The sequence below is a fragment of the Aulonocara sp. 'chitande type north' Nkhata Bay genome, linkage group LG7 (assembly GCF_057382095.1).
Source record: "Aulonocara sp. 'chitande type north' Nkhata Bay isolate Kocher_YH1m ecotype deep benthic linkage group LG7, A_spYH_male_GT1.1, whole genome shotgun sequence".
Lineage (NCBI taxonomy): Eukaryota > Metazoa > Chordata > Actinopteri > Cichliformes > Cichlidae > Aulonocara > Aulonocara sp. 'chitande type north' Nkhata Bay.
Window position 1 is genome coordinate 54,659,280 of NC_141350.1, and position 21,758 is coordinate 54,681,037.

The 21,758-nt window shown below is 41.0% G+C and overlaps 3 protein-coding genes across 3 annotated transcripts; 1 reads left to right on the forward strand and 2 right to left on the reverse strand.

The window, feature by feature from the left end:
• Positions 1–1,013: 1,013 nt before the first annotated feature.
• Positions 1,014–9,966, reverse strand: LOC147326260 (TNF receptor-associated factor 2-like). Its single transcript, XM_086301388.1, has 11 exons — positions 9,725–9,966; positions 7,958–8,167; positions 7,060–7,138; positions 6,571–6,669; positions 5,488–5,649; positions 5,301–5,375; positions 4,852–4,926; positions 3,612–4,184; positions 2,981–3,158; positions 2,637–2,785; positions 1,014–2,472 (listed from the first exon to the last, which is right to left on the reverse strand). The coding sequence occupies exons 2-11, from the start codon at positions 8,143–8,145 to the stop codon at positions 2,254–2,256; spliced, it is 1,797 nt and encodes a 598-aa protein (XP_086157514.1). The 5' UTR covers positions 8,146–8,167; positions 9,725–9,966; the 3' UTR covers positions 1,014–2,253.
• A 2,808-nt stretch (positions 9,967–12,774) lies between these two features.
• Positions 12,775–17,246, forward strand: LOC147326261 (uncharacterized). The gene is made up of 5 exons (XM_086301393.1): positions 12,775–12,906; positions 13,142–13,308; positions 13,431–13,629; positions 13,729–13,819; positions 16,278–17,246. The coding sequence occupies exons 1-5, from the start codon at positions 12,775–12,777 to the stop codon at positions 16,478–16,480; spliced, it is 792 nt and encodes a 263-aa protein (XP_086157519.1). The 3' UTR covers positions 16,481–17,246.
• LOC147326262 (serine/threonine-protein kinase pim-1-like) lies at positions 16,875–21,682 on the reverse strand. The gene is made up of 9 exons (XM_086301392.1): positions 20,804–21,682; positions 20,171–20,407; positions 19,920–20,045; positions 19,702–19,796; positions 19,516–19,563; positions 19,213–19,431; positions 18,943–19,123; positions 18,686–18,856; positions 16,875–18,596 (listed from the first exon to the last, which is right to left on the reverse strand). Exons 1-9 carry the CDS (start codon positions 20,862–20,864, stop codon positions 18,505–18,507), a joined length of 1,230 nt encoding a protein of 409 aa, XP_086157518.1. The 5' UTR covers positions 20,865–21,682; the 3' UTR covers positions 16,875–18,504.
• Between the last annotated feature and the right edge of the window lie 76 nt (positions 21,683–21,758).

Below are 21,758 nucleotides of genomic sequence, written 5' to 3' on the forward strand. Positions count from 1 at the left end.
CATGTAATCCTATTTTATTACATGCTCAGCCTTCACTGAAAGGTTTCTAAGATAAGAGTATAAACTCACTGTATGGAACAAGAATTCCTCAGCAATAAAATGATCTTTCTAAAAGCCCACAGAGCCAGTAATCCTCACAGATAGCTACTGACTTGTGATTTTCATGTTACTGATAAAATAGCATATGATTTATGACAAGGAAAGCACCATATTTCCTCGGAGAATTGGGTTGCGGTTCTTCGGCGCCAGAATGGGTAATGAAAACAAATGAGTCGAGCGTGACCTCTGTATAGCCTAACAGACATGATCATATATTGCACTCTAGAAAGAATCACAAGTCACAAAGGGGTTGTCCTGGCCTGTTCAAACCATCAAACAAAAAGTTGGTATATAGATATAGAATTAATAAGGTATTCAGTAATACTATGTTTATTATAACCTCTTGTGTATATTAACATTGATATATAGATTATTTCAACATTATGATATGAAAGATACATATTTATACATTGCTATGAATATAGGCAGCTGCTTCTGTTGAACGGAAGCGGCGCCAGATATAACATAATAACTATTCTACGTATTTTCATCCAAACAAATACAAATAAATGCATTCACACGTGGCCCACGAGGAAAGCCGCTGTGAAACTCCATAGTGAGTATGAATCGAAGCCTCCCATGCACAGAGAGGTTTCAATACAGGTCGAGACTGGTTTCCAAACAGGCCAGCGTGAACCTTAAAACCTCAGGATGCGTGCCGAAAAAGTGCATCCCAGTTTAACCAGAGTTTTTGTTCGATGTGTGGTGCTGTGGGGAAAATGGGTGAAAGAGCACGAAAAGGGAAAACGAAAAATTCGGGGGCTGCGCTGAACATCAATCTGCAACAATACAACAATACAATCTCTTGTCTCCATCCTCTCTACCTCCACACACATAGCTCATTTATATTTGCAGCGATATATATATATATATATATATATATATATATATATATATATATTTTTTTTCACATGAGTATTCTATCATATAGCAGCAGAAACACATACGCACTGTATACTGTAAGGACAGAAAACAAGGAACATACTATTCCTTCATTTCGTGGAATCTGCGTTGACCTCAGTCTGTGGTGGGGCACGGTACTATGTGTTGAGATGTGAGCTAGTGAGCATATCCTTGGGAAAAACTCCAGCGATGTATGTTTGTCAGAGACAAAACCACATGTAAGTTTTACACCTCAGGCTTGACTGGCAAGCTGCCCTGACTCCTTGGTAACTCCACTGTATCTTCCACAGATGTACCAAACCACCAATCAGAACCACGACCCCCTTATTAGGAACAAATACGCAACACTGACTTTACATGTAAATAGCCTGGCTTCATAGACATGCAGGCAATGTCCACCATCACAGATGGATAAATCACTAACAAGTTTAATATCAAATGATGAAACTTTGTGAAGCTCAGTTGAAGAAAAAACCAAAACAACCCCCCCCTCCCAAAAAAAGAGCATTTTTATACTTTATACTTAAAACTCCAGCAGCATGCATTTTGTTTAAAAGAAATGAAGAAATAAAAAGAAATGCCTGTAATCTTATTCATAACATAACTCCACGTTTGTCTATGCAAATTTACTCCACACTGGAACTGAGACGCTCACAATATCCACAATCTTTAAGAGGAAGCAAAATCTGCATCAAGCCACGCTCTAACTCTATTATAATTCTACCGCCAGCTTCACCAAAGTGATCACATAAAACACATCTACAGCCCTGCTCTAACACACTCTGCATGTTCTGCAACATCCCCCAGCCTTCGAAAGCAGGGGACGAAAAACAAAGATGCAGTTCTACCTTTTCACTCCCCTCTGCTTCTGCTCAACACCACTCTGACTACATCGCACTGCTGCCTGCTTCCTCTAACTGAAAACTCGCCTGCAGAACTGAAACGGCACTTTATCACCGTGGATGGTGATGCTGTGATGTCAAGAAAGTAAGTTTTGCACCCAAATGTACAGCAATGACGGAGGTGAGGGTTCTCACACAGAGACCACCAAGGTATAAGAATGCCTGCATCGTCTGGTCTGAGCAGCTACATGCAGCAGACTGTCGCAAGCATGTCTGTCTCCCCAAAGCTGCGGGGGACAGCAAGGTGCCCAAATGGCGCCCTGAAAGGGACCGCGACTGAGCCAAAATGAAGCCTTTAATGGTCAAAGAGCTGCCTGGTTGCCAAACTGTAACACCCAATGGAGGTCGTCTAGAGGCCGGTGAGGTCCACAATCGCCTTGATGAAGATGGTGTCGTCACGAATGTAAGTGTTCTTGCCATCGAGCTTAGAGAGCGGGCAGAAGAGTGGACAGCCGCTGGCGATGTTCATCTCGCTCACGGGTCTCTGGAAGGAGGAGGAAGTGACATCAGGTCGAAAGGCATCGATGATGTGCTCTCTGTTGCTCTGGTCCAGCAGCATCAGCGTAACCTGGAAGTCAAATAAGTAAGAGATTACTGTTGGGATAAAATAGGCAAGTTTCAGCAGAACAAACCTCATTGTGGTCCTTAAAGAAATAAGAACAACAAAAACAGTAGACCGGTCAACAACCAGAAGGGGATACTTGAATGCCTGCTTGTTTCTTAATCTATTACCTTCTGGTTGAAGGGCCATTTAAGCAGGGCATCACTCAGCCCCCTCATCACCACAAAGAACAAGGACAAGTGGCTGCCACGCCCTGTCCCATCTCCATTAAGATAGATCCGTAGGCACATCTTATAGCCGTACTTGCTGGTATAGAAGGCTGGAAGAGAACAAGAAAGAGAACTAATTATTCGCACAAGACAACAACAGTTTCAACAATTTAGTAATAACTTTTTCAACGATTTTAATTTTGCAGGCATCTATTGCTGCTCTTCTCAAACCAGTTCACTGATCATGCTCCTGGTATTCTAGGCTGATGATTTTGGATCAACACCGTGATAATGCGCAGTGTTACCGGGCGAGAACATGGCAGGGGCTCGGCCTGCGATGGCATCTTGTCTCTTTTTGGCAAAATCTGAAATCCTCCAGATAAAGACGCCGTCAAAGGTGGTGGCGGACATTTCTCTCAGCCGTCCCTCCATCTCTGCGACCGTCAGGTCCTTCAGCCCCACAGTCCGCTCTAGCTGTCGCACCTGGAAAACAAACACATATTCATTAAATTGGATATTTTCCAGCAGTGACTGAACAGCAGCTGAGAGAATAACCAACTAAAAGTGCAGTAGTTTTGGTTGGTTTCACAAACCTTTTCCTGTGTTTTCTAGGATTTTATAAATTGGCAGGCAACAAGTTTTCTCAAAGTAGCAGCCTTTACACACCGGAAGTGTAAAATCTGTGCAGGTATTTTGTGTGTGCTAAAAGTATTTTTTAGACTCGCCTATCCTTAAATCAGCCATTCACACCTTTTTTTGTATGCAAATAAACAGATTCAACCACAACCTAAGATCTCTCCAGGATTCTGGATTACATCGATACGGAAGAAAAAGTAATGGTGAATCTAAAAATGAACGGTCCATTGTTGTGTGTTCAGATTTGACTGAGTTAAAACTCAGAGAACAAGGAATGCTGCAGTCATGGCTCGAGCTTACCTTGTTGCTCAGAGCCTCGATCTTATCCTGGTCCAGTTTATGCTGACGGTTGCTGGCTTCCATGGTGGTGGCGAACCTCTCCACCTCTCTGTTCAGGACGCACACCACATTTTCAAACGTGCCAGCTTTGACTTCCAGTTCCGTGCACCTGCGCCCGAGCTCGGCCACCTTGGTTTTCTCGCTGTGAAGCTGGAGCTCCAGCGCTGCGCCCACGGAGCTGGGCAGAGGCGTGAAGGATGTGGACACAGAGAGAGTGGGAGGCAGAGTGGGAGGTGGAGGTAGAGGAACTGAAGCAGGTGGACCAGGAGGTCCAGAGCTGGAAGATGATGAGGATGCGGCGGCGGCGGCTCCCTGCACGGGAGGCCCAGAGGAGGTGGTGCTGAGCTGGGAGACTCTGGCCTCGAGTTCCTTGAGGGATTGTTGGAGTTCCACCAGTTTGTGTCCGGCTACTTCCAGTCCCTGGGGCTGTAGGCCCTCCATGCTAACTTTCATGCCCATAATGTAATGCAGCAGAAGATTGAGGTGCTCATAGGCATATGCGCGCTCATGGTCATGAATCTTTTCCTTCTCCACCTGCAAAAGTGCAACAGAAACCAGAAACAATATATGAATGCACAGAGTAATTACTGAAGTAAAGGAGAACGGTAAATCTAACATAGTCTTAACTCATTTGATTCATTCATTCACATGATTCATTTCCACCAATGTATTGTAAACTCCTGTTTTTATTTTTTTAATTCAAAACATCTCTCACTAAGAATATATAATAGTCTACTGTCTACTATTAGCCGTTTACTAGCTTGTCCCGTTGAGTATTAGCAGCATTTTTTTAAACTTCCACTGTGTTTTGTGTGTTTTTGTGGCGGTTTTCTATTTGCTGGTGTTTTCCTAAGTTGCAGTGACCTCTCAAGGCCACGATAGTTTTTCCAATAACAATTTCAATCATAAAAAATTACAATGAATAACACTGCTAACCAAACTGGCTAACTAGCACTTGTGTTTTTAAAGAACTAAGCAGGATGGTCATCCTTAATGCTCAAACTTTCAAAACAATAGTCCACAAACCAAATTGTGACATCACAGTGGCTCTGTTCATCTTTTATATACAGTCACTGGAAAAAAGATACCTCCTCACTCCTCCTCATCTTGGTTCAGATGATGTTTTCTCTCCTATAGTCTCGAATCTGACTGTGTGCTCAAATACTGAATTTGTTATTGAGAAAACAATCGGGCTACTTACAGACATATCGCATCCCACCACATGAAATCGACATGGAGTTCTGAATTTGCTGCAGAATTTGATATGGTCCACATACTGGGAAACAAAAGAAATAAAATAGTCAATTTCTCACAATCGATATAAATGATTTTCCATCTGCTGTGTATTAACAGCGAGTGATGAATCAGTTGTGTCTTTTTCTTCTTATATTTGTTACTTTGTATCTTGTGACATTTTACATATTGCATCTTCAAATTTGTTTGATTAGTCTGAATATCTTCAGTTTCTTTTTTATTAAACATAAGTAAACATGACAAAGTACATTCATTATTTTCAGAAGCTCAGTTGCATACTCCCTGCCATCACATTTGATTAGTGAAAAAGAGAATGTACAGCAGCTACATGGCCTATGGTCAGTTTTACACCATAAAAGTTTTACAACCTTTTCTGCAAGTTGGTCTCAGATTTACCTTTTCTCTGGGTATTTTCTTCTTGGCACAGCCTTCACAGATCATCGGGTACTTGGGGCAGATCTCATCATGAGCCTGAAAAAAACGAAAAGGCAGCAGCGTTTCTTTTAATGCCACACAAATAGCTGCTCTGATCTGCCGCACAGGCCCCGACGAGCATCTTTGGTCTAAATAAATCATTTCCAACCTTGATATTCTTAAAGTGGAACGGCTCCTTGCAGTACTTGCAGTTGAGCGTCCTCTCAGGGCACTCTCGCTCATTATGGCGCTCCTGTTCATTGAAGCGGATTCGTTCTTTGCAGGAGGGGCAGGGGATGATCATGAACTCGCACTTCCCCTCGTGGTTCATCTGTGGAAAGTGGGAGCTTATGCTGAGGTGCTGTGGCAGAATGGTAACCTCTGTTACCTGGGAGGCTTATTTGTCTACGTACAGAACAGCGCTGTAGCTTTAACAATGTTAGATGTTTAGAGTCTTATCCTTCACGCAACACTAGCATTCTGTAACAGGACGATGAGTCCAAAGGTAAAAACCACAGCTATAAAGAACCACCTTCAGCCACAAGAAGGAGAACAACAGCTGCAGATGTTACGGCCCCCAGAGACCAAAGAAAAACATGCAAACACAATTTCCCACAAAGAAACTGGTAGATATAAAGACAGGAAATGTGGCAGCAATATGTTTACATAATGTATGCATTTGTCTAAAGGCAGCTGCTGGACATGTGATACGGAGGAGACTAGATTTAAGTTGTTTAACTTGATTGTGCTTTTTCAAATCTAAACAACAAGCTGTACAAGTTTTATTTGCACCGTGGCCATTATTCCCATTGAACTTCATCCACAGCTGCGAGGTAGTCTACTGGAACCTGCCTGCAACACCCAAACAAACCAGAAATTTGGTGTCCCTGTATTGATGCAATGTCACAATTTGTGATACTATGCTTTATCGATTTTTCCTCCCACTTCTTGAAAGCAGTAGAAATATCTGCTCTGTTTGCACATTCCCACGTTATCCAAATGCCTCCTTTACACCGTTTCATAAATGCACCAGCCTCATTTCCACCTCCCACAGGCTGCTGTAGAAACTCTGTTAAACATCTGTTTGCAATCCAGATTATGGTTGCTCAAGAAGAGCGCCAAGGCTGCTTTGTCTCATGCACACAGTACTCTCCATGCAAGGCGGGGCTAGCGAGCGTTTCAAAGTGACAAAGACAAAACATTAGGCTACCTGGTTACTGAAAAACAAGTGAAGGAAAAAAAGCCGCCTCACCTCGTACTCCTTTATACTTCCTTTCCAAGTGCAGCTTTCATTGATACAAACAGCTGGCAGATTTTCAACTTCCCTTCGAACCGCATTGTCTGGAAAAGCCTGAAAAAAACGAGAGAAAATAAAAAGGGATCTGCTGTTGAGCTGCATCTGTGAAACGCACGTCCAGCTGCTGTGTTCATCAGTGTCAGAAAAGCTGCACATTCAACACATGCACGCAGTTACTTTACTGTAAGTTTACATATGATTTAATTTGGTGACGATTATATTATCTAAGCATTAGCTGAAACTCATAATCACCAGCATCATCACGCTGCTGTTACTACTGCACAGACTGCACATGATGTAAACGGGGCAACACGCAGAGCTCACGTCAGACATATTTTAACTTCAGAAGCTTGTTTTCTGCTCTTTTTCTTTTAATCTTTCACCAATTCAAATCAAGGTGATTCGTTTCATTTTTTAAAAAGTAATCGAAAAAAGAGTACTCACACATCCTTGTTTTAAAATCGAGGTAGGGTCCTCAAAAATATCCTCTTTGATGCAAGCATTGCATTTCTGAGGTCCATTACTGCAATTAAACAACAATAATTTATGCTACTGACATATGCTATGACAACTTAAATTATGAGTTAAAGATTTAGCTGCTGATTTATATGCACTTTAAAGATATTAATAATATTAGCAGCTCCCGATCATGTTTGTGCTTTTGGTGCATTTTTTAATGTACTTTATCAGAACAGTAATAGAGTCAGTTCATGGTTATTTATGCTAACATTCTGTCCACTGGGCTCATGAGTAAAAATCTAGCATTTTATGCCATGTTAGGCAGGATTCTGTCCTACAGCCGACCCATCCAGTCTATGGAAGAACACTGCAAATCGAGCTCGTTAGCTTCAGCTGATTACTTTCAGCTCCACGCCCTCATCCAAATATGATCAAGTCTCTGTCATCGAAGATATTTTACAGAGATGCATCAATGGTGTCAAAGCAAAGAGATCCACTCAAAAAATACTGAACCGCTGACAATGTGGTTTTACAGCTTTTGACAAAGAATAAGCAACACACAAAGAATCAGTGACACATCAGTCTCCCACTTCAGTGGGACACTAATAACACTAATCCAGTGTAAGCACTAATTTATTACCAGTTGAGCGCTAATTACTGCTGGAATTAAATAGTGCTGGATTAGAATCATTTAAGTAGTAATTAACTTTTTCATTTCTCTTAGCCCGATAGAAGCTCTAAAAGCAGCTCCCTGAAACTGAACAAAGGAGAATGAGCAACATTACTATATATTAAATGATTAAAGTTTTGTTTTTTTTTAATCTAAATATTTACAATCACTTCCAAAGCACTTATTTTAGCCTTTGGCCATTCCACTCCTCACCTCACAGTCCTGTTAAAGCAGTAGGAACAGAAGCGATGTCCACACTGGGCTTGGAAAGGCCGTCTGAGGATATTGTGGCAGCAGTTGCACAGGTGTTTGTCCTCCAGCTTGTTGCCCAGGATCTTCTTGGGGAAGCCGGGCTTATTGCTCTCCATGGATGAAGGAGGGGACGGTTCCTGTGTGGCCATGGTGTCTGTTCACACGTCACACCTAGGAAACAAGCGAAATGTCAAGCCTGGGAGGTGCAACAGTTTCACTTTCAGAGTCCATTTGGATTGTCATTGTTTTTTTTATCACACCCAAAAGGGAACCAATACTCTACATCTTTAAAACCAAGTTTCAATATTCATATGGCCATTAAAAGTCCAGGATTGCATTTTCTGGTTGGTATTTAACCCATGCCTTCATATTCACATTCATTATCCTTTTGATTAGCCACAAATTTAAAACCACCTGACAGGCCAAGTGACTAATAGAAGTTTTCTCATTGGAATACAATGGCATTTACATGGATGTTACTTTGTTACCTTTATACTGTGGGTGCTGTTGTTACTTTTAAGTAATAAAAGTGTCTTTCAGGGCAGCACAGTGGTTAGCACCATCACCTCATAAGGTCCTCTCTCTGTGTGGGTTCAGTGTGTTCAGTCAGTGGTGTACTGCCAAAGTCCAAATACAGGGTTAACCAGTGATCCTAAATCAGCAGTAAATGTAAGTGATTGTCTGCGTTCCCCCTGTGACAGACGGGCAACCTGTCCAGGGTGTATCCTACTTCTTGCTATATGATGGCTGAGGTAGACTTAAGCCCAACCAATCCAGCGGATGGATAAATAGGGGAATGAACAGGTGGACGGATGGAAACATTGTTTTATTTTTATTCCAAGCACAATAAGATATATATAAAATCTTAGGATTTTAACTCATTGACCTAAACGTTTGGTGGACGCATGGACTAGAATTACTGTAACCAAAAAATCTGAAGAGTTTTATGATGTGAGTGTATTTCAGTGGCTTTGCTATTAAACAATACAAATATAACTTTAATGCTGTACTTTTGAATTCAGATAAACTAATTAATACAATGTTAACTATGGCTTACTGATGTTTGCACGGCTATTAAAGCTATTTAAAATGAAGGAAGCATTGCTGTTTGATCTATAAAATGTCAAAAATAGTGAAAATCGTTTTAGACTGTCCTGAAGTCCAAGGCAATGAAATTTAAAATAGCTTGCTCGACAATAGAAAAGCAATCCAGCACGGCAAATAAAAGCTGGCAGCTTGAAAACTATTGCAGAGACCCAGTATAATGTTTGGGACCCCTGGGTTTCTGGGGCTCTGGAGCAGCTGTGATCCAGAGCTGGCTGGCCTTCTTCTTGACATGACTACATGATGCTCATGTGTGTGGCAGAGCATCACAGGCCAGCTGGAAGGCCCACACCCTTTGTTTACATTTCCACTCCGCATCCACGGCTCCTTGCTGCTCACTTGGAACAAAGTGGCGAGGATCGTGTCTCTCTCTCTAGTCCAGCAAACACGCGCTCAGCTCAGCCTGCCCAGTAACGATGCTGACAAATGGCACATCCATTGTCTCTGCTCTCCTTCCCCGTCGCTGTTGCTAAGCTATCAGCATCCGTTAGTCAGAAGTAGTACCCAGCATACCGCCACGCCCCTTTGAAATCTCAGGCTTGCTGCCTGCAAGAGACCATTTACTGGAAAAGCCTTTTTCCCCCTTTGGCGAATGCTGTTGCAATCAGCAGAGTTTGGACTCACCAGCGATTTATTCTAAGCTGTCATCGCGTGCAGAGGCTGGGAGATCACCTTTCCTGGTCGCAGGTTGACGCTCGCGCTCTGTGCCGATATTATATGTGGTTTTGCAGCCGGCTGGAGGTGTTTTCTTGAACCTTAGCCACATAATATAGATGTGGACCCCAAGCGCGATGGCTGTTATTGTCCAATATCGCCATTGCACTTTCAGATTGGGCGTTACGTCATGCGAGGGGCTGAACGCGGGTTGAGAGGCAGACGAGATGTAGAGGCGTCCGAGTCATTGGTCCACAATCCAGAGGAGGCGGGCTGCTCTGCTGCCGGAGACTGTAATGTAATGGGCCCGTTTACACTGGCCGCAAACAGTGACGTCGGTACCATTTATTCCAGAGCTGAGGGCGCGAGTACTCCCTGCAGTATTCTCCTGAACGGCAGGTGTCGCTGTTTAGACACACCCGCCACAACAGCGCTGGTGTGCGTGTTTGCTCATATGACTGTTGTGTTTTTTCTCTTTATGTATTATTGTAGTCTACCTTATCATATAAAGCGCGTTGAGGCGCCTGTTGTCGTGATTTGACGCTGTATAAATAAAATTCAATTGAAATAGGAGGTGAAATCCGCAGTGGCGTGTCTAGAAAATTTTTGTTGGGGGGGCCAGGTAGGGGCACAGATTTGGAGAAGGGTGGCAGATGTAATTGGCAGATAATGTTAAAAACAATTCTACCAACCGTTCACCATAATTCAATAACCCTGTAAACCTAATAACCGTAACCTTATTAGAATGAGATTTTAACCACTACGGTGCAAAGTGTTTAGATACTGTGTTGATTAAGTACAAGAGATACAATCAGTCAGTGTTTATTCAGCATTCAAGGACATCAATATTTGCATAGTATTTTTACTGACATGTAGTGCACATGTGTTTTGGGCAAAAACATTTTTGAATATTAAAATACGAACATTTTTAACATACAATTGGCAAATTAGCCAATTCCAATGCAAAACCAATGCCTGTTAAAAAAAAAAAAAGAAGATAATCTTCTCACAAACTGGTGTTTGATTTTGAAACAGGAAAAAAGTGGAGAAACAACTGAAAAGACTAACATTTGAATAAAACCTGAAAGCAAGTAAATACTTTATATGCTGCCTTACTTTGGTAATATTGAGAACAACACTGGCTGATGATGAAATGCAGTCAGCTGGCATGGTGACACTGCCAGTATTAACCTGCAGGGCTGGACTGGGACAAAAAATTGGGCATTTTCACTACAGATTGGCCCACCAGGTATTAAAGCCATAAAGCCTTTGAATGAAAACAAATGCTGTTGTGACAGTGATGTACAGTCTTTTTGGTATATGTATGATTTCTATACATTTTACGTCAGATAAAAACTTTCTTCGCAAGATTCAGATAATTATTTAATAAAAGCTAGATATTTTAAATGAGAATAAAAAAGAAAAGTATTTCTTTATGCCCTCCTCTCCCTGTTAATGCCCTACCTGGCCCCCTGGCAACACTTTGCTAGACCCGCCCCTGCACAGTTACCAGCTGTCAGCTACATAAAAAAGGATCCTGGTGTTATTTATCTCTCAGAAACAGTTCATAACTTCAACTCATTCCTGTCACCTAAAAGGTAAACCTGTTTCTCCATCACCTGTTCAGCTCTGATGATTCAGTAAGGACATCTCCTGGTTTCATCTTCATGTTTCCCTCTCACCACATATCCAAACCGACATCATGACCAGCAGCTTTACAGCTTTACAGCTGTGGCTCCAGCAAACATTCTAACTAAATAAATTCTAACAACAGCTGATCAAGCTTAAACGTGCTGCTGCTGTTTAGCGCGACATCTGCTGGTTTCCTCTTTCTGGCGCAAAGTGGGTGATAAACAAACAAGAGAGACGATCAGCTGATCATTGATCAGTTTCATGATTGAAGTAGCAACAGGAGAGAGAGGAGAGATAATGAGAGGAGAAGAGGCAGCTGTGCAGCGTAAAGACAGAATAACTCCAGTTTTGTGTCTTTTTCCATCCTAGCTGAAGTCCGGGACAAACTGCGTCTCTTCTCAGCTCAATACCAAACCCGTAATATTTTCTATGAATGAGGGACCATTCCATTTTTTAAGGAGCTGTTGGCAACTCTACTAACTAACCTTATGAATAAAATAAAGTTCACTATCAGTAACATCATAGCAACCGAACATCTGTATAAACTTGTCATGCTAGCTCACACAGTATGAGGTATTGTAACTGACTGTAAAAAGTCAGCACAACGAAAATAAACTCCACCTAAACTTGGTTTATATCTGACCCAGATAGACTGCAGGTCATAACTTCTTACCTGAAGTTCAGTTCACCTGACACTCGGACTGGTGGCCGCCTCGGGGCTCTCCTCCTGCTTCCCCTTCCCTCATCCACCTGCTGGCCTCTGTGGAAGCCCCGCCATAGCCACCACCAAACAACTGAGTTATTTTTACACATCGACCTGCATCTTATAACTCATAACTCTTATGTTAAGTGGGGGAACTTGCACAATCGGTGGCTAACTAAATACTTTTTTGCCCCACTGTACACTCACTGGCCAAATTTTTGTTAGATACACCTGTTGAGCTGCTCATTAGGTCAAATACCTAATCAGCCTATCACATAGCAGCAGCTCAGTGCATTTAGGCATGTATACATTAATAAGATGACCTGCTGAAGGTCAAAGGGGATTTAAATGACTTTGAACATGCATTGTTGTTTGTGTCGGACAGGCTTGTCTGAGTATTTCAGAAACTGTACAACCATCTAACCGGTTTATAGAAAATGGTCTGAAATGGAGGAAATCTCCTGTGAGCAGCACTTCTCTGGGAAAAAATCACTTGTTGGTGCCAAAGATCAAAAGCGGAATGAGCAGATTACTTACAGCTGTAAGGAAAGCAACATGAACTCAAATACCCACTTACTTCAACCAAGTTATCAAGAAGAGCACCACTGAAAGCACAATACGTTGAAACTCGAAGCTGATGGCCTAGTGTCACCTGCTGGATAGAGGTGAAAACACAAAGCAAACAATGTCTCTTTCATCTGTTTCACAGCATGCACGGGAACTGGAAACTCGCCGAAGGGAGGCAGAGGAGAGAGAGAGGAGGAAGCAGAGGGAGGTGCAGCTGGAACTGGAAAGACAGCTGAAAGAGGCTGTGATGGTAAAAAAAAAAGTTTTCCACTTGACACCAATTATGTACAGAGTCTTTTCTCCTTGACTTTGATCTTTGAGAACTCCAGCAAAATGTTGACTGTCATTATAAAATTCACACCTAGTCTTTAATGATTTGGAAAAATGGTTATGACAGTCCAGGAAAAGGTAATTCAGGAATAGGTCAGTTTATACCGCTCTGTTGGTGCATCTGTTTATGTAGCTGTGTGTGTGTGTGTGCATAGATAAAAGACAGCATGCAGGCTGAGATGCAGGTGAAGGAAAAGGAGGCTGAACAACAGAAGAAGAGGATCAGGGAGCTGGAGCTGACACAGCAGCAGCTGGAAGTTGCCCTTAATATGGAGATCCAGGCTCGGCTGGAGGAGGAGAGGGCCAGACTGGAGCTTGAGCGGTAACAATGGATTTCTAACTCTTATTATGGCCCTTTATTATTTTATTTGTGATGGAGATCTGAGATATCCATGAGAAGTATTAACATTTTCAGTTGCTTCTTCCCTTTTCCCCCTCCTTCAGGTTGCTGCAGGCTGAAGATGAAAAGAGGAAACATTTCCAGCTCCTCCAGGAGCAGCAACGTACAATGCAAAACCTCAGCCCCATACAGGAGCTGTCAGATGGCAGTCCCGATGAGGACACCCCCTCAGCCCTCAACTCTGCCTCTCAGGAGCTCCAGGATCTGCAGGCATCTCGCCAAAGAAGTCACCAGCGTCTGGAGGTGAACAAGTTTGTTTTGACTGGCTTTGTGAGCAGCATCTTATTTAGTGCTCTTCTAAAACAACACTGATGAAGATGCCTGCATGATTTTTGTTTCCAGGAGGTTCAGGAGAGGCTGAGGAATGCCAGTCAACAGGTACGGCACTGGAACATCCAGCTGAACCGACTGATGACCCCCATTACTCCTGCAGGTGCGGTATTCACTTTGCCTCTTTGCAGCACAGACTTCTGGAACAGAGTGTTAGTATAGTTAATAACAGTGTAGACCAGGGGTGTCAAACTCAAATACACAGTGGGCCAAAATTCAAAACTGGATCAAAGTCGCGGGCTAACTTTAATATTTATTGAAATATATTTATTCCTCCAGATATAAGAATGAATCTTTTCTTATGGACTCAAACACATTTTGCTGAAAAACTGAATATGGAACAAGCAAAGCTTGATACTAAACAATATATATATTAGCTGTATAATACCAGTAGGCCAGCTCTAATAGTAATTTGGTATGGCTTCGCGGGCCAAATGTAATTAGGTTGCGGGCCAAATTTGGCCAGAGTTTGACACCTATGGTGTAGACCATATAATCTGTCAGATAATTGCATTAAAATGCTACAAAAGGCACCTACCCCCAAACATGTCAAGAGATTCATTCAGTGACTTGAATGAAAGAATCTGACTCACCTCAAGTTAATTAAAATTAAAAATAAATCTTATTATGATTTAAACACGGAAATCTTAAAACGAAAAATAACCGCATGCACAGTTGTTACAGGCTGCAAACATGTTTTATACTGCTTTGAAGTCTGGGACAGCATCATAAGAGGCATAACTGATCTCACCATAGTCCCATGAAGACTCAAGATGAGTGTTTTCACGACTGCCATCTTGGTGTTTTGAAATCAGGCATGATGAATGAAGGGAAGAACTGTCTGTTAAGGTTCTCAGTCGTTCAGGTCATCGTAGTCTAAGGAGCTTGGAAAGAAAAGCATCTGGACTTCTTTAAGTTTCTTGAAGAGCATTTCACCTCTCATTCAAGAAGCTTCTTCAGTTCTCTGAAGAAATTCTGAACTGAAGAAGCTTCTCAGATGAGAAGTGAAACATCTTCAAGAAACTTAAAGAAGTCCAGATGCTTTTCTTTCCAAGCTCCTTAGACTGTAGTTAAACTTCACACACTGGACTTGTCAGTCACACATCCTTCGCCAGTAGGCATTCCGAGAATGATCTTTCCCCTTCTGACGCTTAGAATGACCAAATATGTGCAAAATGGACAATTCCACATGCCACCATGTCAGTCTTTTATTAAATATGACATGAAACAAATGACTGAGCCATTAAATTTGTCACAAAGGTGTTCACCTAATTCCAGGCAAATGGAATAGACTTCTATGGGACCATAAGTCTTTTTGCACTTTGACATTTGTTTTACTTTTCAGATCTGTAACCTATAACTTTTATACTGTATGTGTTTTGATCATAGGAGTCTACAGGGACTTACTTACTTTTAGCACGTTTAGCAGTTGATGTTGGCTTCTTTTTTCAGTACTGGAGCTTCCTGCTCATTGAAGACTTTTCTAAAAGGAAATGCTTAATCCAAAATGGCGTTTTAAGGGCTTGGATTAATGTCAATTTCAGCAAATATTCTTTCTTATGTTAAAAGAACATGGATCTCTGTCAGTGATAACTTCTGACTTTATAACTCAAATTTTAAGAGAGAGCTTCACTGCTAAGCTCTCATCTGTGTGGGTGTCACGGTTCGCTTGAGGACTCACACGCAGGACTCAGAGGCACAGTCTGTATTTATTACAGTTCCACCAGGTGTATATACAAACAGTGCAGGGGATAGTGCTATATACAAAGCGGTGACAGGGAAAAGGCTCTGGGGAAATCCAGGTAGGGAAAAGACACTTGCTCCTCTTCTGACTCTCTCTCCAAACACCGCTCGGGGGATGCAGAGTCGGGTCCAGGGGATCTATGTACAGAAGGAAACACACGTTAGAGGTTTTGCACAGGGAAGCAAAAGAGAACTTGCTCAGAGCTGGGCTGCACTGACGCGAGTTACACACAACGATCCAGTGATGAGTAGAAGCCACTCCCTGGCTTAAATGCTGGCTGCACTGATGAGGCCCAGGTGTTTCCTCCTCAGAGGGGCGTGGGCCGAGGGCGTGAACCCACCATGAGTTCCGCCCTGGCGAGAGAGAGAGAGAGAACACTACTAGTCAGCGGCCTGCTGATCCCCTGGCCGTGACAGTGGGGTTCAAATCCCTTATTCAGATTAAGATTTTATGTGACATTACATTGGCAAAAATTAAATTTACTTGAATAATGTGAGTATTGGAGTAAGTACTTGAGTAGTTTTTGAATAACTTTAATTTTGTAATGTGCATATTTTATGAATAATGATGTTTCAACACTTTAATCTACTGAATAAGTAAGAATTAGACTTAATAATCTTTTTACTTTAAAAAGGGAAATTGTGTACAATCTTTTATTCTCCAAAATGCACATAATAAAAATGTTTTGGGGAATGTATATGCTTTTTAAAAACCAATTGCTTCTTACTTGATGCATGCTATAACTTTCAGCAAAACTGAACTAAAATTTGTTAACAAGCTTACCAAATAAGAAATGTTTTGTGAATTTTCTTTGGAGAGCGACTGGAAAGCCGGCTGTTATCAAAGCCCACATGCCCTAAAAAGGAGGACGCGCTGGCCAGTAATGAGTTCATCACTAAGTTTAAGATAAGAGTTGATCAGAATAGAGGCGATGATGAAAGTCTGGAGCATCAGTTGGAGGCTGCCAACCTGTCTGATGAATCGTTCGAGGCCCAGACAGAAGTCAACGGACAAATATGATCACAGACATTTTAAAAACGCGAGTTGAGAGTTAAGGGGGAAAAATATTGTAATAAGTATATATTTGAATTGCACACTAAGATATAAAGTGATGGCAGCGAGCACAGTGTTGCAGGATTTAATTAAAAACACATCTGACTAAGACCAACTGAAATTTAGAGTTGTGTATAATAAAGTTTATTCATGATTAATAAAACAAATCTGTAATAATTTTCTTTCTCTTTTGTCCATCTGAATCTCGCTACAGCTTAAATAAAAGAAAAGAATGTGTTTTGAATATATTAAACTATTCTCTCTTTTTCTTTCTTTCTTTTTTTCTTGGTGGGTTTTCTTTTGCAATCAAACGCAACATTATACAATTATATAGTATTGTAAGAAATATCCTTTAACTTAATTTAGTATTTGTTTTTTAATTTTTGTTTTTATTGTTTCCCCTTCAGTTTTGTGCTTATAACATGTTCTAATCTGACATATTATGCAGTAAATTATTTTTGCAATAACTTAACAGGCCATTGTGGGAGCCAACATTCACTTATCAAAGACATATTTGTATATTCTGTGGGCTGCTTTATGGTTGTGTCATTTAGAAACATAAGCCACAACAGACTTCCACTGGAGAGTACTTAAAAATGTATTTTTATGTAAAGATCTTTTAATAACTACTATATTAAGAGAGAACCTATTGTTACATGGATTAATTGTACAAACTGTAGAGAAATAAGTTTAAGCGTGCAACTTTTTATTCATTTTTAACTGTATTAATGTTTTTATGTTAATACAGCCGCCTCATATCTGTTTCCTCAGTGTTTTTTAAACCATGTACTCCATCTATGAGTAAGAACATGAATAAATTCCTTTCCAAATTTGTAGTTCTTTTTTCCAACACACAGATGCAGGTATTCTTTTGCACCAAGGCGTTAAAGAAATGGTAAGAAAAAATGAAAATACTACGTTGCAACCTGTGTGTGTGTGTGTTTATATATCTGTATCTATATAGATATAGATATATATGTGTATTCGTACCCTTTTTTCATCATCTAGTTTCCTGTGCCAGATCTTCTACTGATCCACTGAGGCAGACATGTAAAAAACATGAACTAAAGCATATTTCTGTATATAAACAGGACTTTAAATCTTTATCAACAGCTACTTTAGAGGAAATTCTTCAATAAACTGCAACCAAAGGCTCAACTCAGAGGACAAAACCCAACCTGTTATAAATAGTGTGACACCAAACTTTCTCTTGTGTAAAGTTACAAATAGGAGTAATTATCCACAGAAGCTTTTATACATAATGAAGTTATAATTCGTCCTGTAGAAATTGTACATTTAAGCTATATAGTTCCCTCTGTGATAACTCTGCTATGAATGCCTCTTATTAACTTTTATGCTTTTACAACCCACTATGAGCAAACACTCAGCAACAGTGGGAAGGAAAAACTCCCTTCTTGAAGGAAAAAACCTCTGGTAGAACCTGGAAATCTGTCTAAACTAGTTGGGGGTTAGAGCAACAGATGCAAGTCTTCAGATCATTTGCAGTGTGACTGTCTTTGTGCACACTTTAACCTGATTCAGTTTTCTTATTTGTCAAAATGCACCATGGGTAAAAAAAACAAAACAAAACAAAATAGTAATGAAGGAGAATCCTCAGCAAAGATGAATTAAACAAGTTTTATTTTGATCCAATTTTACTTTAAGTAAAACACATCTTTATTTGATGACTTTAATGTCATCAAATAAAGACAGTTTTGATGGAGCTCCTGACCCAGCCCAAGCTCTCTATGAAGACGAGGAAAAACTCCCCAGGGGGCCAGATCGATGGGAAGAAACCTCGGGAAAGCCCATTCAAAGAGAGATCCCCTTTCCTGGGATGGCTGGGGGGGTTACAGGAAGTCCGAAAAAGCTAATTTTTTATTTATTTATTTTTTAAGATTGACCCATTCCTGTCCAACAGAAAAAAGAAAGGAGGTTACCACAATGTATCACACTTATATGATAAGGTGTGAATTGTGTGTTTGTGTGTGTTATCTTAGCCAGGGGTGAAGCTGGAGCTCCTCCAGTGTTGGGCGCTTCTCCGGGGCTATAGTTAAACATGCCTCCAAGAAATTCTGGCATTCTTGAAAGAAAGAAAAGATCCAAAAGATGAAGATGATAGTTCTAGTGATCCAAGACATCAGTGAATCTGGAAGTGTGAAGTTTTCTTACCTGTGGACAGACGCTTTTTGATGCTCAGTTTCTTTGCGAGGAACCTCTCGGTACTAAAGTGCCGTGCATGAAGCGCTTCATACAACACCACTCCCATTTGCCACACCGTGGTGGGTCCACACCTGTAGCAGCTCCTCCTGTACCACTCGGGAGGGGTGTGAAGAGGAGTGCCTAACAAACAGACACAATTACAATTTCTTCTAAAACAAAAGACACAAATTGTTACATCTGTGAAAAGCAGGAGCAGAATATGTTACCATAGAAGACGCGATACAGAGATCGCTGTTTAACAAAGCAGCTCAGTCCAAAGTCAATGATGCGAACTCGAGGCACATCGGAGCCGGTCTCAATCAGAATGTTTTCTCCCTTGATGTCCCGATGAAAGATGTGTTTATCCTCAAGTTCCTTTACAGCATCAACTAGTTGCTTCAGAATGACCTGGAAAAGATGAAAAACACAATAATGAGTTAATGCTTTTCTGCCTTGATTGAACGCTGTACAGTCTAAGGCTCTCCCAGTCAACCTACCTTGGCCTTGTCCTCTGGTAAAGTTCTTCCATTTTCTGCTTTGTATTTTTGCAGGTCCACAGCGGGGACAGGTCTCTCCAGCACCAGGATCAGCTCTTTGCCAAGGTCGAACCACTCCAGCAAGGACACAGGTGCTGATATTCCCACTGACCCTTCTGCTTCACCTGCAAGTTTAACCATAATGGCCACTTCCACCGAGAGCATCTTCCCGCTTTCATCCTGAAATATTACAACAAAGTGGATGATGAGGAACGCCGCATTCAATCCAGTAATGTAAAACTAATTCAAGTGTTGGACGCTTACCGCCACTTTGCAGTAGACTTTATTTTTGGGAATGTGTTTGATGGCAACCTAGAAGACACAGAGCATTGGTGAGCATTTCCTCAGTATGACATAATGAAAGGTGGAAACACAGCAGACGTCTCAGTTTACGATATTATCCATTATCTGCGTTACTGCCTGTCTTACTACCATCATCTGAACACTTACTGGAAAACGATCTTCTATCCGGTAGCCAGAAAACACTGCTCCGCAGCCTCCTTCTCCGAGCTGGTGCTCCTCCACATATCTGGCTTGGAATTCACCTGAACAGACAAAACAGCAAATCTTGTTTTATTACAGCTGTGACACAAATTACTCTCCTCTGTAGCCTAAATGTTCCTTTTGCCCTTCCCCTGAATATAAAACCCAAGCTGCTTGCTACTTACGTTTTTGGTCTGCCACTGATTTTTTGTCCTGGTCCACATTCCTTTTTTTTTTCTTGGGTGACTCTCTGTCGTCTCCCGTGGCCTTTCTTTTGCCATTTTTTGCGCACACCTGTTTGTTGTTCAAGTCTGGAGATGTGGAAAACACCAAAAGCACATCAGCTCACTGGATGATAGACACAAACACTAAACACCAATATCTTAAACCTAGCAACCACACTTAATCTACCCCCTTATTCAACTAATTAGCCTACCTTTACCAGAGTCCAACGAGGAGGATGCTTGCTCCTTGTCACCGCTCATATGGTCAAGAAGTTTAGCCCTCTTTGCTTTCTTTGTTGTGTCCTCTTCATCTTGCACAACCTTGCGCTTCACTCCTTTGACCACATCTGAGCTGGTGGAAGGACCAGCCTGCTCAGCGACCCTCCTCCTTTTCATTGGGGTCTTCTTTTCAGGACTGGCCTTTCTTTTAGCAGTCCTGCTCTTACGATCTATAAACGACGACAACAACACAGTGGTGAAAAAGAGTCCCCGACATCAAGACTGGAAGCAGTTTGATGGCAAAGAATTTGAAATTGCTTTTGCTTAAATGATCACAAGTTTAATCTTGGGATGAAAAAAAAAAACTGATCAGTGCGAGTTGATACTAGGTTTACTAAGTCTTAGATCTTGATGGCACTTGTTGGTCTGTTTTTACTGTTGAGTCCAAGAATAAACTTATTACATTATTTTACCAAAAGACCGGTAACCTTTCTTTGATTAGACATCTTGTATTAAAGCTATTTTCAATTAAACATATGATTCAATTGCTCCAAAAATGATTCACACAGTGTCAACATTTCTAGGATTTGGATTTTACCAGGATTTGATTTTATTATTTTACTTACCTTGATCTCCTGAATCTTTCTTATCGGCTGGAGTGGCAATTTTTCTTGTTTCCTTTTTCATTGTAATTTCGGAGACCCTTTAAAATCGAAAATGTAAACCGTAATGAGCTAAGATTGAGTTAATATTCCTTCAAATGTGCACCCTTCAAATGCTTGACTTTTCTAACTGAATTCTGTAAGTGAGCTTTATAAGTAAACTCTGGAAACTACGGCAACACAACATAGAATCTTGCCTTTCAGTGACTTCACTGACTGCCAGTAGTTCAAAGTAGTTTACAGAAAAACACTGGCAGACAAAGCCATAATATTTCATATAATTCAATCATTTCATATCAATTAAACAGTTTCTTTCATTATCTTTCATCATTTGTATAAAGACCTCATCTATGGATGACAGTATGAAGATTTGTGGTTGACCACACACATTATAATAAACACAGTGTCAGCTACATTGTCATCTGATTTAAAGTATTTATTATGTACATTTAACTGTCATGGTAGTGAGTCTGTGACCCAGTGTTTTGTGTTTGTTCATTTATATTCATTGATTATTCTTATGTATGTTTTTGGTTCTCTTTATTGTTTTCTTCTTGTGTTATATTCTTAGGCTTTAGGTTTCTGTTACTTTGCCTTGCCCCTGTGTCCCACGTGTCATGTCTAGTCACTCTTGTTTCCATGTTCCCCAATTTCTCCCCAGTCAGTCATGTCTCTGTGTCAACTCTGTGTCTTTGTAAAAGTCTCTTGTTTGCTGTTTTACTTTGATAGTCATGTGTGCTGTGTTAGTGTTTTCATGTCTGTGAAGGTTCTCAGTCATCTAGGTCATCGTAGTCTAAGGAGTTTGGAAAGAAAGCGTCTGGACTTGAAGTTGCTTGAAGATGTTTAACCTTCTCGGATGAAAAGAACTTAAACTTTGCTTGAATGTCTTCAAGCAACTTAAAGAAGTCCAGACGTTTTC